Genomic DNA, 15,000 nt, shown 5'->3' with positions numbered 1-15,000 from the left:
GCATCTATCTCCATCTCCAGTCATCTTCACCTGGTCTTATGATTGGATTGAAGAGGGTCACAGGTGAGAGAATAAAGTTGACCATGCACAATTTTTCTTCACTTTAAACAAAGTCATCAGAGAGGTTATCGGTGACCCTTAAGAATGAAGGATGGCTAAATGGTCCCGGTCATTCTGATGGATGAACATGACGTATGTATGTACACATGTAAGTGTGTGTGTGTGTGTCACAGGGCCCTACATTTCGCCCCTCATAACTTTCTGGAAAATAGGTATTTTTTAATGACATTTTATATAAATACTTTTCAAAGAGTGTAGATTACAATTACAAAGAAATTTTTGGCAAAATTTTTGGAAGTTCACAGGAGGGAGGAATTTCTGAAAAACAGAGTTTCGAATCAGACAGCCCACATAAGTTGGAATTTCTCCATTTTCCAATGTTTTTCACTAGAGTCTTCAGAATGACGGGAGGCATCTTTTCTTGGAAAAAAAAAGAAAAAATTTTGAATTTTTTTTTTATTTCTGCTACCCCCTACCACTCCAGTCCAATTTTGGCCTTTTTTTTCCACTATGCACTTAAAACCTGTGAGAGAAACATTTTTGGTTTTAAAGAAAATTGTTAATAATTTCAGAGGAAAATGTGTGATTTAAGGGCGATATGGCTGTCGTTTCTAGCACATCCCGAAACCTCCCTCCTTGTACCTTTCTTACTCATACATCTATTAATAGTTTTCAATATTTTTCTTCCCATAAACAAATTTTATGGGATGATGAGGTCAAAGTAATACACATGTAGTCCCAACTGAGTGAGGCTGTGTTATGTGTGTGTGTGTAAGAAAAAACACCTAAAAACATCTTTAGTGTTCATATGAATCTGTCAAATATAATGCTTATTTTGTTCACATTATTTTGAATTATTCAGGTTCAATATTTGCTTGTAACTTTGTAAATTTTTTACATACAGATTTTTAATTTTGTTAGTGGGTGCTTTATATACCACTGGTTATGTAATTTTAGCTGATCTTGCTGAGTAAATTTGATTAGCAGGTGTAAAAGCAATAACATTATGGATAAATACTAAAATTGAAATTCTTAATGCATCTTACCTGTTTGATTTGTTACTAAAATTATCCCAGGTTACAATTGACAAAAATTTTGCCACTTTTCAAGATGAGGTACATCAATTTGAATTAATTAAAATACAGGTATAATCAGTACAACATTTTATTCTTTCAATAAATATTTCATATCTCGGTGTGAAATAATTTTTTTCATAGTTTTGGGCATTCAACATATCTGACCTCCAAACCTGCCACAATCCACTTTCTTCTGGCAAAGAAAGGTGGGAGGAGTGGTAGGACCTCGAAGTTTCCCACCAAGGGAATTTTATTTCGTGGGTCTGTTTTTTCTTTTCCAGGTTATTTTGCATGCTTTCAACAAATGTGACATTGAAATCACACATAAATGGCTCCTTTTGCTATTTCTAGCATGCCCTGCTACCAAGTAATAGCTATTTGCATTCACACTGAAATATTTGTTATCATTACACTTAGATACTGTGAATGATGAATTCATTAACAAATTTTTGACCTTCTGTCTGTGATTCAGCTTTTCTATCTTTACTGACATTGGCATACCTCAAAAACCTTTCTCGAGGTTTTTCCATCTCATCAACAAATTACAAAACACAGAACGAGTGAGATTTCATTTGAAGATCCATAGTTTTATAAAACATAAAGCAACAAATAATGTTGTTTTGTTTTTCAATCATTGCCTTTAATTGTAGCAGCTATACATTTAATGATCTTGTTTTGAATATGAATATCACTTGAAAGTTCAGGAAATGTGCAGTTTGCATTTTCCTTCACAAAATCTAAATGTGATCTTAAACAGTATTCTGCTACTGCTCCCCATAGAGTCAGAAAATTACCCTTATTGTTTGATCCTTCTGTTTCATCATGTCCTATGGTAATTTTTGACGAGCCAAAATTTCAATACAATGAATTAAACTTTTTAATACATCATAGTTTTTCTCTACTGATCTATTATGAAACTGAATCAACGTTGCTTTTCAGTGATCGATCGCTGTATCAGTTCATTGTCAGCCAAAAGTTTTCAGAACAATTACGGAATTCAGATGGTTCTGAGATTTTAGAGTTTTGGCAAATTGCAGTAGCCAGTCGTTGTCCATATTGTGTTTTAATGTTGACAAAATGACAAGAAACAGAACAACTTGTTCAGAAAGGGACATCCCATCATCCAATCATACTGTTTATAATACTTGGAATTAAAATAGCAATGACATTCCTTGCTGCTCACTTTGGCTTCTCTTTTCCAAGAATGATAATATTATTTTTCTCTTTGAAGCTTCTTGTTGCAAAAGGTTGGAAAAGTAGAGAGGGAACTGAGCTTATTGATTCTTTTGCCATCCTGGGATTGAATGAAAGCATGGAAAATGTTTTACAAAAAATTTAGGTGCTAGTTTACTTTTTTACGTAACTTTTTGAAATAATTTTCGATATTGAAAATTAAATTTCAAAAGCATTGGTAGGGATAAATGGATGAAGCCTTTACTTTTGAATCACAAAAAATAAACTTCGCCAGTTTTTGCTCAAAGTGTGAACTAGTCAAGGAGAAAATTCTGGGCAGTGGTCAGGTCTTAAGAAGGAATCAAGAATACTCTTCATGGGGTAAATGTCTTTAAGAAGCAGGCATAGCTGTATTGTAAGAAGTTTGCTTCTCAACCACATGGTTCCAGGTTCAGTCCAGCTGTGTGGTAGCCTTGTGAGGAGATTTGGTAGGCAGAAACTGAAAGAAGCTTAATATATATATATATATATATATGTGATAAATAAAAATATATGCATACATACAAACATATATGTACGTACCTACATCTACATGTATATATACATGCATATATAAATAATTATACGTGAGTACAGGACACCACAATAATACGTAGAAACGGGAAAAACAAAAAACACGAAAACGAAAAAACAAAAAACAAGAAAACGAAAAAAACAGTTACAGGACGTGCTACGCAAGTTCTATGACTTATCTTGCTGAGGATGACTAAGTGATCTTTTCACAAAGTTTGAAATCACTGCTATGTGGGTATGTCTGGTTATTCAAGTTACGATTTTTTTTGGTCATTTGTATAGGGTCTTATAGTTATTTTTGCCCATTCCCCTGAATTCACTTTTCGTGTATAAGGGAAAACTTATGGCCTCAAGTTGTTTTTGACTGCCATTTTAACATGTTGGTGCTATTTCTAATACCCTTCATTGTGTGTGTGTGTGTGTGCGCGCGCGTGTGTGTATTATATTATATTATATTAGCAAACAATTGCAGCGTGGAAGGTGTTTATAAGCCTGCATCTCGGAGATGCGGCACGGAATTTCGTCAGTGAACACGTTGTAGTCTCAAAGCGACGAAAATATTTTGGCAAATTAAATTTAAATGTCGAAATGAATCTAGAGGTTTTTGTGTGTTTCTTAAATGGCTTATAAACACCTTTCACGCTGCAATTATTTTCGTTCCAGCACACGATCTCAGATCAGGTTACTTGCTATGCACGTACATCTCCGTAATATATTGTATTATATTGTAATCTATAGTACATTAAAAGATTGGTCATTCTTTCGGATTAACTCGACGATTCAATGACAAGGAATCAGTTGTTTCCATGACAACTCGACAATTCACTTCGGATATCTTCGTGACCTCCGTGACAGCTGATGACTGCTACTAAAATGGGAGGAGGAGGGGAAAGCTAATGGGTTGTGTGTGCGTGCTTGTAATGTTACTCAGGCAAACTGGTGCATAATGGGAAAATACTATGAATTAATTTTCCTCTGAAATGTAAATACAAGCGAAATGAAATAAATTTCGCGTAAATTGGATTAGTAGTTGGGAAGATATTAAGGGTTTGCGGGGTATAAATACCTCAAATGGTGCTTAATAGGAAAAATTTCCGAAATTAACTTGATCATGCAAGGGAAGTAACTCTTACCTTTCGACAGTGACTGGACAACGAAAAATGTTTCTATTTTCGCTTTTGTAAAACACAATCTTCTAATCATTTAGTAATATTTTTAAGTGAATGTGATTTCAAAAATGTAAGTTGTTTGTACAATAAGTATTTATATTTTAATTCTCTTTGGTAAAATTTTACCTTTTCTATAAAACAGACAATATTTCAGTGTTTTTTTAAAATTATTTTCAAGTGAATCTATCTATCCGTTCAGTCGAAGTCGACTCTCGGTTACTCGTTGGATCAGTGTCCTCTAGTCAGTTCTATTGGCTATGTCCATTCCGGTATCCCTCTTGATGGTGTCAAGCCTGCGGGTTCTTGGTCGGCCTCTTCCTCTCTTGCCACTGACCATTCCGAGCATGATGTCCTTCTCCAGGGATTTTCTCCGCATAACATGACCGAAATATGCCAATCTATGCTTGGTGATCCTAGCTTCTAGCAACATTTTCGGCCTGATCTGCTTAAGAACTTCTCCATTGGTGAGCCTCGCTGTCCATGGAATCCGTAAATGTCTTCTCCAACACCAAAGCTCGAATGCATTAATTCTCTTCTGGTCAGCTTTCTTTAGTGTCCAGGTCTCGCATCCATATGTTGCTATTGGGAAGACAATTGCATTCACCAATCTGCATTTGGTAGCGAGTCTGATGTTTCTACTCTTCCAGTACCTGCTCATGCTGACCATTGCCTCTCTGCTTAGTACTATCCGCCGTCTTATTTCTGGAGTGCAGTCATCATCTCGATTTATTTTGGAGCCAAGGAAGATAAAATCATCAACCACTTCGATCTCTTCATTATCGATCTTGATGCTGATGTTTGTTGTGGCTGCTGTTGACATGATCTTCGTTTTCTTAACATTGAGGTACAGCCCAAATTTCTCACTCTCTTTCTTGACCAGCAGGACAAGATCCTCCAGATCCTTACCACTTTTCCCCCAGCAGGATTGTATCATTTGCATAGCGAAGGTTATTAATATTTCTTCTTCCAATCCTCACTCCAATGCATCTATCCTCCAGGCCTGCATTCCTCATGACCTTTTCAGCGTACATGTTGAAGGCTGCTGGTGACAGGATGCAACCCTGCCAAGTGCCTTTTCCAATCTCAAACCAATCAGTGTCGCCATATGGTGTCCGTACTGTAGCCTCTTGGTTTTGATTGAGTGATCTAATAAGCTGGACAAGGTGTAAAGGTGTTCCCATTTCCTCCAGATATTTCCATAACTTGTAATGATCAATGCTGTCAAAGGCTTTGGAGTAATCGATGAAACACATGTACAGCTTTTGGTATTCTCTTGCCTTTTCCATAATCCACCATAGGTTGGTGATGTGATCGCGGGTGCCTCTTCCCTTTCTGAAACCAGCTTGCACCTCTGGCAATTCTCTCTCAATAGTTGTGTTCAGGCGCTTCTGGATGATTTTAAGGAGAATTTTGCTTACATGGGGGATCAGGATGATGGTACGGTAGTTTGCGCAGTCCTTGGTATCTCTTTTCTTTGGTATTGGGATGAAAACTGACCTCTTCCATTCCCTTGGCCACTTACAGGTTCTCCATATTCATTGGCAAAGCAATGTTAGTGTTTTTGTTGGTATTGACTTGAGTAATTCTAGTGGAATACCATCAGTACCTGGGGCTTTTTTCTCTCGGATGGTTGCTTATCTGGCCATGAATGCTGTACGGGTCTTCTTTACCTGTTGGTAAAGTTCTCTCATGTTCCCTTTCCTGTATGCCTCCTCTACCCTTGCACATTCCTCATTCCAGTATTTCTCTTTGTCCTTCCTGGCGGCCTGTTGGAACATTGCATTCAGGCACCGCACTTCATCCCTGCTTCTGGTCATCCTTGCTCTCCTTCTTTCTTCTGCTATTGTAATAGCCTCCTCCGAAATCCACTTTGCTGATCGTATGGGTTTCTTGTACAGTACATGTTTCTCTGCTGTTTCAGCAACGATTTCCTTCACCTTCTCCCATATTTCTTCTGCTTCTTGATTCTCTTCGATGGCGAGCAGTTCGAAGCAGTTTCTGATCTCAGCGGCATATGATGGACTGATCTTGCTGGTATCAAATTTCTGGTAAGCGAGTGGTCGCTTGATGCTGCAGAGTCGCATCTTGATCTTAGCAACCAGAAGTTCATGGTCAGATCCACAGTCTGCCCCAGGGAACATCTTCACAGCTTGGACTGAACTCTTCCACCGTTGCTGACATAGGATGTAGTCGATTTGATTGCGGTACTGTCCACTTGGCAATATCCAAGTGTATAACCTTCTTCTTGGTTGCTGAAACCAAGTATTGGTTAAACACATGTGTTGTTCTTGACAAAATTGGACCAGTCGATCTCCTGCTTCATTCTGTTCTCCTAATCCAAATTTGCCAACGATGTCTGCTTCTGCCCTTTCTCCAATTTTGGCATTGAAATCTCCCAGAATATACACAACATCTGCTCGTGATGTTTCCTCGATTGCGCCCTGAATTTCTGCATAGAATTGTTCAATTTCATCTTCTTCGGCGTCGGCAGTTGCTGCGTAGATTTGTAGCAATGTGATGTTGTTGGGTTTGGCTTTGATGCGAATGGTAATCACTCGATCACTCATGGTCTAGTAACTTTCAACACACTTGGATATTTTCTTGTATAGAACAAATCCCACTCCATGTTGTCTGGTCTTGCTATTGCCCGAAAAGTACATTGTATGATCACCAGAGTTGAAGAAACCATCGCCAGTCCAATGAACTTCGCTGACTCCCAGGATATCGATGTTTAACCGATTCATTTCCTTCTTGATGGTGTCCAACTTCCCAATGTTCATCCCCCTTACGTTCCATGTTCCAAGTGAATACCATTACAAAAATTCTTGTTGGCGTAAATATTTCCTAAAAGATCTGTTTGTAATCTCAGTGGGAAATAATTTTTTTCCATAGGTTTTTTTCCGAGTGCATTCAACGTATTTCACTTCCAAATATTTGGCTGCTATTTCTAGCACGCCTCGCTACCACGTAACTGCTATTTGCGATAAAGGACCCGAAATACCTGTTATGTGGTAGCAGGGCGTGCAAGAAATAGCAGCTAAATCTTTCCTTTTCTGGGGAAAGGAGCTCCTTACGCGTGGTTTCGAAGTCACATTCATTGAAAGCATGCAAAATAATCTGGAAAAGGAAGAAAAAAAACCCACGAAACAAAACTCTGTTGCTGGGAAACTCAGACTTTTCTAGTGACCCAACGGGTAATGAATAGTCTAGTATACTATAGAAGGTTCTGATATGGGTGGTGGTTTAAGGTGCTTGCTTTCGGGTTCAGTGACTCTATGCTGCACTTTGGGCCCATGTCTTCTACGATAGCTCCAGGCTGACCAAAGCAAAGATGCAACTGAAAGAAACCCATCTGTATGTGTGTGTATTACATTCACACACACACACACATTTTGTTTGGAAACAGAAGATGGCTGATGTCTGTAGAAAATCTGCCTCACTAAATCCCATCTGACCCATGCAAATATGGAAAAGTGGATATAAAATTGATGATGGTGGTGGTGGTGAAGGTGAAAAAGATTTGATGCTTAAAAACCGTTAGAAACAAATTTCTTTAAATATTTCATATAAAGTAAAAAAAAATTTTTTTATTATTTTTAAATTGTTGAAAGTTTCAAAGAAATGTAACTTCAAGCAATTGAAAATATTTAAAATTTATTATTAATTCTTAGGGTTAATAACTGCCTCAGTATGTCTCTCTGGTCACGCAAAAATTGTGAAAATCATCTTTCTTTATTGAATTTTTATACTTTTTTTAAAATGCTGCGACAATATTTGCTGGATACAAACTTCCTGCTCTCAGCATAGTTCTGAAAAATCTCATATTAGCAACTTCCAAAAAAAGAATAACAAATAACTTTTGAAATAATTGACATTCAATAAAAAATTTTTGAATTTGTTTTAAAATTGTAGAATGTTCAGAAGACAAATATGGAGAAGATTGTCAGCAATCCTGTCCTTCTGGCTGCCTTGATGGTGTTTGTCATCATATAACTGGTTATTGCACAAATGGCTGCCAACCAGGTTACATCGGAAATCAATGTGATAGAGGTAAAGTAGATTTTTAATTCTTTCATTAATTCTCTCCTGACCATATTTTTAGTTACAGTTGTTTCTCAAAAGGGCGATCTTTCGGTACAAGTGCCATAACTTCCACGTGTGTTTGTTTACATTTGAAGAAGAAGATTGTCACTTTCCATAAAGTTTTTTTTTTATATATGGGGGAGAGGTCTTTTTTCTTCAGAAATGTAAACAAACCCACGTGGGTTTATAATTGGCAGTTATGGTGCTTGTACCGTAAGATCGCCTTAACTTGTTGATTATAAGCTCTAAAATCTTAGTAATTAATTCTTGTAAGTTTACATTTCTGTACAGTTCTGCGTATAAATAATTAAATCAAGTTTCTATTTACTTAAATATTTCAAAACGAGGGAGTAAATTAAGTACTGCTTTTTTTTGTTGGTTTTTTATGGTATTAATTAAAGGTCCTTAATTATTTCACTAAAAAATAACTTATTCATTTCTTGACAAATCAAGAAGTTTTAAATATAACTTGGTAAATGGCTTTTTGAAACTCTAATGGAAGTTTTATTCACTGAAATCATTCGCCATCATACCTGGAATAATGAGATTTTCATGAAATATTTTGTGTGAGAAGTTTCAAACATGTCATGAAAAGTGTTAATGTTAGTTGACATCAAAGACATTGGTGCTTATAAGAGTGGCAAACCGATAGAGTATAAAATCTCTAAATGAGTGAAAGCATAATCATTGGCATCATAACAAAGAGATATTGTAAGCAATAAGGACCATATAAATGGACATGATAAGCAATAAGTAGTGTAACAAACACATCTTAATGAATAATCATAACTAGGGGTGGATTAACACCCCTAGGCATACTATGTACTTATATGATTTTGGTGCCCCCGTGTGTATGCAATTCAAAATATAAACAATAATCAACCACAAAATAAATTTCTATTTTTCAAAATGCAACAAAACTAATAATAAGATGGAAAATAATGATTATTTTTGGACACTTCCACTTTATATTTGAAAAAATTTTCCTAATTTTTTTAATTGCAAAGTCTTTGATTAGATCCTCAAAATTCATCTTACATAACACATCTGATAAATATATTTCCAATTATATAAAGCGACTTTGAATATTATTTTAGCAAATTTAAAGTGATTTCACTGTGCTGTGACCCAACTATCACTTTTGTGGTGCCCCCCACCCCCACCTTTCCTTGATGCCCTAAGCACTTCCTTATTTTGCTTAATGGTTAATCCAGTGCTGATCATGACAGATATCACCACAAACAGGCCTCAATACTACAGTCATCTTAAGCAGCAAACATCACAACAGTAAGTCATGTGACCCTGTTCCTCATTATTGGTAAATTATGTAGAAAATGTCTAATCTTGAAGTATTTTCAAAAAATGTTGTTTAGAAACCCAAATGAATTTTGTCAGCCAGGAACTCATTTAAAACTGTAAAACTGATCAAAGGTATCCCAGTGATATGACCAACCAATCTTTTTATATAGATACATAACTACAATATCTCAAATATCTTTCTTTTTTAAGATACAGGAGTTATTTGAGAGATTTTTTTTACTTCTATTTCTAGCTAGTCAAACAACCCCATAGATGCAATACATTAGTGTAAAACTGTAATTCATCAAAAACTGGTTTTAGACTAATTAATTGTAGAAAGGATTTCCCCTTTTTTTTCTCTTAAAGCGATGATATTGTATAGATTTGTGTGCAATTATATTTTCCATTCATTTCTAGTCTGCTACCGCCATACGTATGGCATTGGATGTAATAAGAATTGCAGTGAGACATGCATTGACCAACTTTGTCATCATGAGACTGGAAATTGTACAAAAGGCTGTTTGCCTGGTTTCAAAGGTGGCCACTGCCTAGCCAGTAAGTATTCAATTTAAACCTCCTATATTTTAATCATTGTTGTTTAACCCTTGTCTGCCAAGATTGGGTAGACATATGATCAAAGACATTCCATCTTTGACCATCCAATCATTGTTTTAGCTATAACTAGCAGAATTGCCTGGCGATGCTCGGGGCTGAATTGCTTGAAAGTACTATTAATGATTGCACTGAATTATGATGATTATTCAGGCAAATATTGATATAAGTTTACGGTGGGAGATAAGGACTTAACGATCAAACGTGTGCCATTGCATTGTTTTGGGGGAACCAAATTTCTAATGCGCATTATAGGGGCACCAACTTTAAGTTTGAGAATGTGTGGTGGTAGTCCGGGGGGCTCAAAGGAATTGAGTACCTCTATTGGATAGTTGATGACGTCCTCTGGGTCAGGAGTTGTATCGATAGACTTATATACATAGACATCCCCAGGAATGAGTTTAGCATTTCATCATTAATATGGTGAACAGTTTTATTCCTTGGGGCCAGAATAGCCCTTTGGCCAATCCAATCCATATTCTGATAATTAGCTTGTAGATCTGGGAACACTGCATCTCTGAGATCAGAAGGCGTTTTAACAATGGTACAAATGGAATCGATGGCAATATTACCATTTTCATCCCCTGGTATTTTGCCTTCGCCAAGTGCAAGGAGGGTGTGAGAAAATGCTGCTGATATGAGCACGCATATTGGTGTGAAGTTTGAGAGTCTTCACCAGTGGCCACAATGTGGATGACTTAAGACAAGCACTTACTGCATCAGTTCTAGTCCCTTTGAGAATAATGGGAAGTGTTTGTCGGAAGTCCCCTGAAAGAAGAAGTGTTATGCTTCCCATGGGAGCTGAAGAGTGTTTGATGTCTCTGAGAGATCTATCTAGTGCCTCAAGATCACCTCTGTGGGCCATCGTGCATTCATCCCAAACGATAAGCTTGCATCATCTGAAGACTTCTGCCTGATCGGAGCTGTTACTGATGTTGCAAGTTGGTGTCTCAGTCTTCGCTAAGTCAAGCGGAAGCTTGAAAGTGGAGTGAGCTGTCCTGCCGCCTGGCAACAAAGTAGCCGCAATTCCAGATGATGCCATAGCTAGGGCAATGCCTTGTGTTCGCCTAATGTCAGCCAATATTAATTTGTTGACAAAAGTTTTCCCAGTGCCCCCAGGAGCGTCCAGGAAAAATATCCCCACAGCTTTGGCCCGGACTAAATTAACAACAGAGTTGTAAGCGAACTTCTGTTCTGGAAGGAGCTTTGGCTCATTGTCGGCTATGTACTCGGCAAGCTCGTCAACATTAAAACATGTCTCACGCAACAAATGTGAAGACAGAGTGTTTGTGCCTTCCCGGTTTGTTGAAGGTAGGTCATAGACCGGCAAGGCACTACCGCCCATATCAAGTACAGTATCTTCGAACGTAGTTTGTTACCACACAGCCACACCTGCTCCTATGTATATGTGTACGTGTGTGTGTATGGGTAGATATATTATGCATGTATATATGTGTATATATATGTGTACATATTACATGTACATCTATATATATATATACATCTACACATAAAATACAAAACAGAAAGTTATATCTTGATATCGCTAGTGATAACAATACTCAAAATATATAACAGACTGGAATTGTAGGCCTGTCTCTTGCAATTTCGATCAATTGGATCTTGTCCTCCCTCTTGTACGGCTGCAGCGAAATTCATTTTTGGACTTTCTTCTATGGAAGGCATTTTAACAAAAATGCTTCCGTAAAGACGGTGAAAATATTGTCAATTTCCCCAAACAGGGACACAATTCAATTTTAAAACAATAACCAAAGACCCTTCTCCGAAAGGGGGAGGGTTACGGTTTACAATTATTTAACAAATGCAACACAACAACGTTTCCCTGACGAGGAACCAACAAACGTGATTACAATAGTCAAACAGTAATAATAATAACAACAAACCTTTTTAATGTATCCCCATTTATGTGAAACCACTTATTCAAGTTCAAGTCATTGATGCAATTTTATACGAATTGCTAATACACACACACATAATAAGGGTGAAAAATTGAATATTAATTTGATTAATATGAATTGAAAACCAGTGGTGTAGCATATAAGACCATAGTGGATCTTCTTCTAGCAAAAAGGATGACCAGTATTAATTGCTCATCCCTTTTATATAAATACTTTCACTTTAATTGTTGCACAATTGCAAAGAGAAAGGAGGAGAAAGTGTAGTGGTAATGGTAGGAGTGAAGCACTTGAAATGAAAGAGGGAAATCGTAAAATATTGAGTTTTCTCGAATTTTTGCTTAATTGGGGGTGAAATTGAAAAAACTTTACATGCCATGACCCAATGGAATCTACTTGGAAAAATGATAGGTAAATTCCAATTGAAGAAATTCTATATTGTAGAATTGTATAAAAAACGAACGGTTTGGGAGGCAGAGAAAATCTGCCTTTTATCATAATGTCTACATTATCTAAAGCCTTGACTGGGAAATTGGTAGATGGAAACCATGTATAACTCATCGAGTGTGTGTGTGTGTGTGTGAGCATATCAGATAGAGCTGGCAAGATCAGTGCAATAAACAAAAATACCATTTGGTATTTGGTTCTGTGCCAGTTATGTCTCTCTCTGTTTGAGTTACCTTTGCTAAAAGCACTGAAGGCAGTGCTTTTTGATTGAAAAATAATTGAGAATAAAAAACACTATACACATGCTCACACACCCACACATGTATACCTATCTATCTATCTATCTATCTATCTATCCATTTTATTTTACATATATATATATATATATATATATATATGTACATACATGCATTAGCATAAAACTGCTATGATATTTTGTCTTTGACCGAAGAGGAAAACTCAGCTGTAAATATTCCATGTATCATGTCATCTAATTTCCTGTCCATTTAGTTTTTATCTACTTTCCCATTTACTCTGCTTTGATCTAACTTTTCTCCTTGTTGTATTCTTTCTATTCAACCCTTGATACATATGTAAATATATACACACACATTCACACACACATATATAATGTTATTCCCCATGAACGACTAATTTTTGAGATTCCTGATCCTCCTGATGAGGGGGTCATTGCTGAGATGCACCTTAACTCATCGAACCGCAGCAGTGAATTCCCAAAATGGCCATAGATGTGTTTGGTTTGATTTTGTTGAACTCTGTTATGCTCCTAGACTTTCACCCACCATGGTTTCTATGAAATGAAGTTTTTTTACATATTTTTAATTGAGGGGAGTAAAAACAATTTTTTAGTCGATTGATATTTTATTTAGGTTTTTAGTTGCTCGACATGCTTTAGAATTTTTAGTTGATTGTACATACCTTCTTGATAGGCCATTCTGTATATTTGTATTTTTATTTGCATATATATTTTTTTACCTTCTATGCTTTTTATATATGTATTCTTTTTATATGTTAAAGGCCACAGTAATATTTATATATGATCAAATATATGGAAGCATGGTGTTATATAAAGTCATTGACTCGAATTTCATGTTTGTTCTCTAATCAATGTTTTATATATATATAGCTTTTTACTTGTTTCAATCATTGGACTAAAGCTTGAGGGTTTAGTTGAACAAATCAATCCCTGTACCTATTTTTTTCAAGCTTGATATTTATTCAACCAGTTTCTATTGCTGAACTGCTGAGTTACAAGAACATAAATAAACTAACACAAGTTGTCAAGCTATGGGGAGGGGGGGGGCAAACACAAAGTCACAGACACATAGACAGATACATGAATATATATATATATATCACCGTCACTGTGACCGACCAGGCTATCAGATGTTGCTACACATCGCTGGTCACAATGTTTTAGCCTTCAAATGACGCCACCCCACTGGCTAAGCGAGCAGGCCAACAGAAGAAGGAGTGAGAGAAAGTTGTGGCGAAAGAGTACAGCAGGGATTGCCACCACCCTCTGCCAGAGCCTCGTGGAGCTTTAGGTGTTTTCACTCAATAAACACTCACAATGCCCAATCTGGGAATCAAAACCACAATCCTACGACTGCAAGTCCACTGCCCTAACCACTGGGCCATTGCGCCTCTACACACACACACATATATATATATATATATATCTAACATATATATACATACAACAAGGTTCTTTCGGTTTCCATGAACTAAATCCATGAACTAAATCCACTCACAAGGCTTTGGTTGGCCCAAAGACACTTGTGCAAGGTGTTATGCAGTGGGGCTGAACCCAGAACTATGTGTTGGGAAGCAAACTTTTAAACACACAGCTATGCAGAAAACAGTTAGTAGATATAATTTTGATTTCAACAGTTGTACTTTAGTTTCACTCTTCATGACATTAAGAACAGGTTGATAGCTTGGTACCATATGGCGAAATTGATCCTATGTGGTAGTATTGTTCCTACATGGCCATACTGTTCTTACATGACCATGTTAGTCCTATATAGCCACTTTGATCCTTGTCTGGGACTTGAGACCAACTCTTGAACTCAGCTCACCAAATGGTTGCCTTTTTGTTGCTGTTGTTGTTTTGCTCAAAATAAGCCTTGAACATGTAGAACTATAACCAAGAGAGCATTCTAGTCCTGATTATTCTATTCTGTCCTTGTTTAAAAGATTTAGATCTGAAGGAAATTTGGCTGCTATTTCTAGCTGGTATAATGACCACATAGAGATTCTGTTGGCATTTCATTTCTTTTCCTCACTGACATCCTCTTCTCTTAGATTATTGATATTGACATTAGCATTAGGACAAATTAGTAGGGTATTAGGCAATTGGCATAGCATGTGGTAATGTACATTTATATTCTGAGTTCAAATCCTACTAGAACCAACAAAAATAATATCAGTTGTAGGAACCACTTTCCTGAACTGTAAAGGTATGACAATGTTAGATAATCCATCAATGATGCTCTGAATCAGCAAAAATTATTTGTTGGAGTTTTATAACTTTGGTTCAGTCTCCCCACATCCAACTACAGGATGATA

The 15,000-nt window shown here is 36.7% G+C and overlaps 1 protein-coding gene across 2 annotated transcripts in view; it reads left to right on the top strand.

Annotated features, from left to right (window-relative positions):
- The window catches only part of LOC115218423 (receptor-type tyrosine-protein phosphatase T-like), a 113,521-nt gene that overhangs the window by 23,440 nt on the left and 75,081 nt on the right, over positions 1–15,000 (top strand). For both annotated transcript variants that reach the window (XM_029788228.2, XM_029788229.2), the window contains exons 5-6: positions 7,964–8,101; positions 9,851–9,988. In XM_029788228.2, coding sequence (XP_029644088.1) covers positions 7,964–8,101; positions 9,851–9,988 — 276 coding nt within the window. The remainder of the gene's footprint in view (positions 1–7,963; positions 8,102–9,850; positions 9,989–15,000) is intronic.

This window comes from Octopus sinensis, linkage group LG13 (assembly GCF_006345805.1).
Source record: "Octopus sinensis linkage group LG13, ASM634580v1, whole genome shotgun sequence".
NCBI lineage: Eukaryota > Metazoa > Mollusca > Cephalopoda > Octopoda > Octopodidae > Octopus > Octopus sinensis.
The sequence above is the reverse complement of the archived record's forward strand: the minus strand, read 5'-3'. Positions and strand labels throughout refer to the sequence as shown.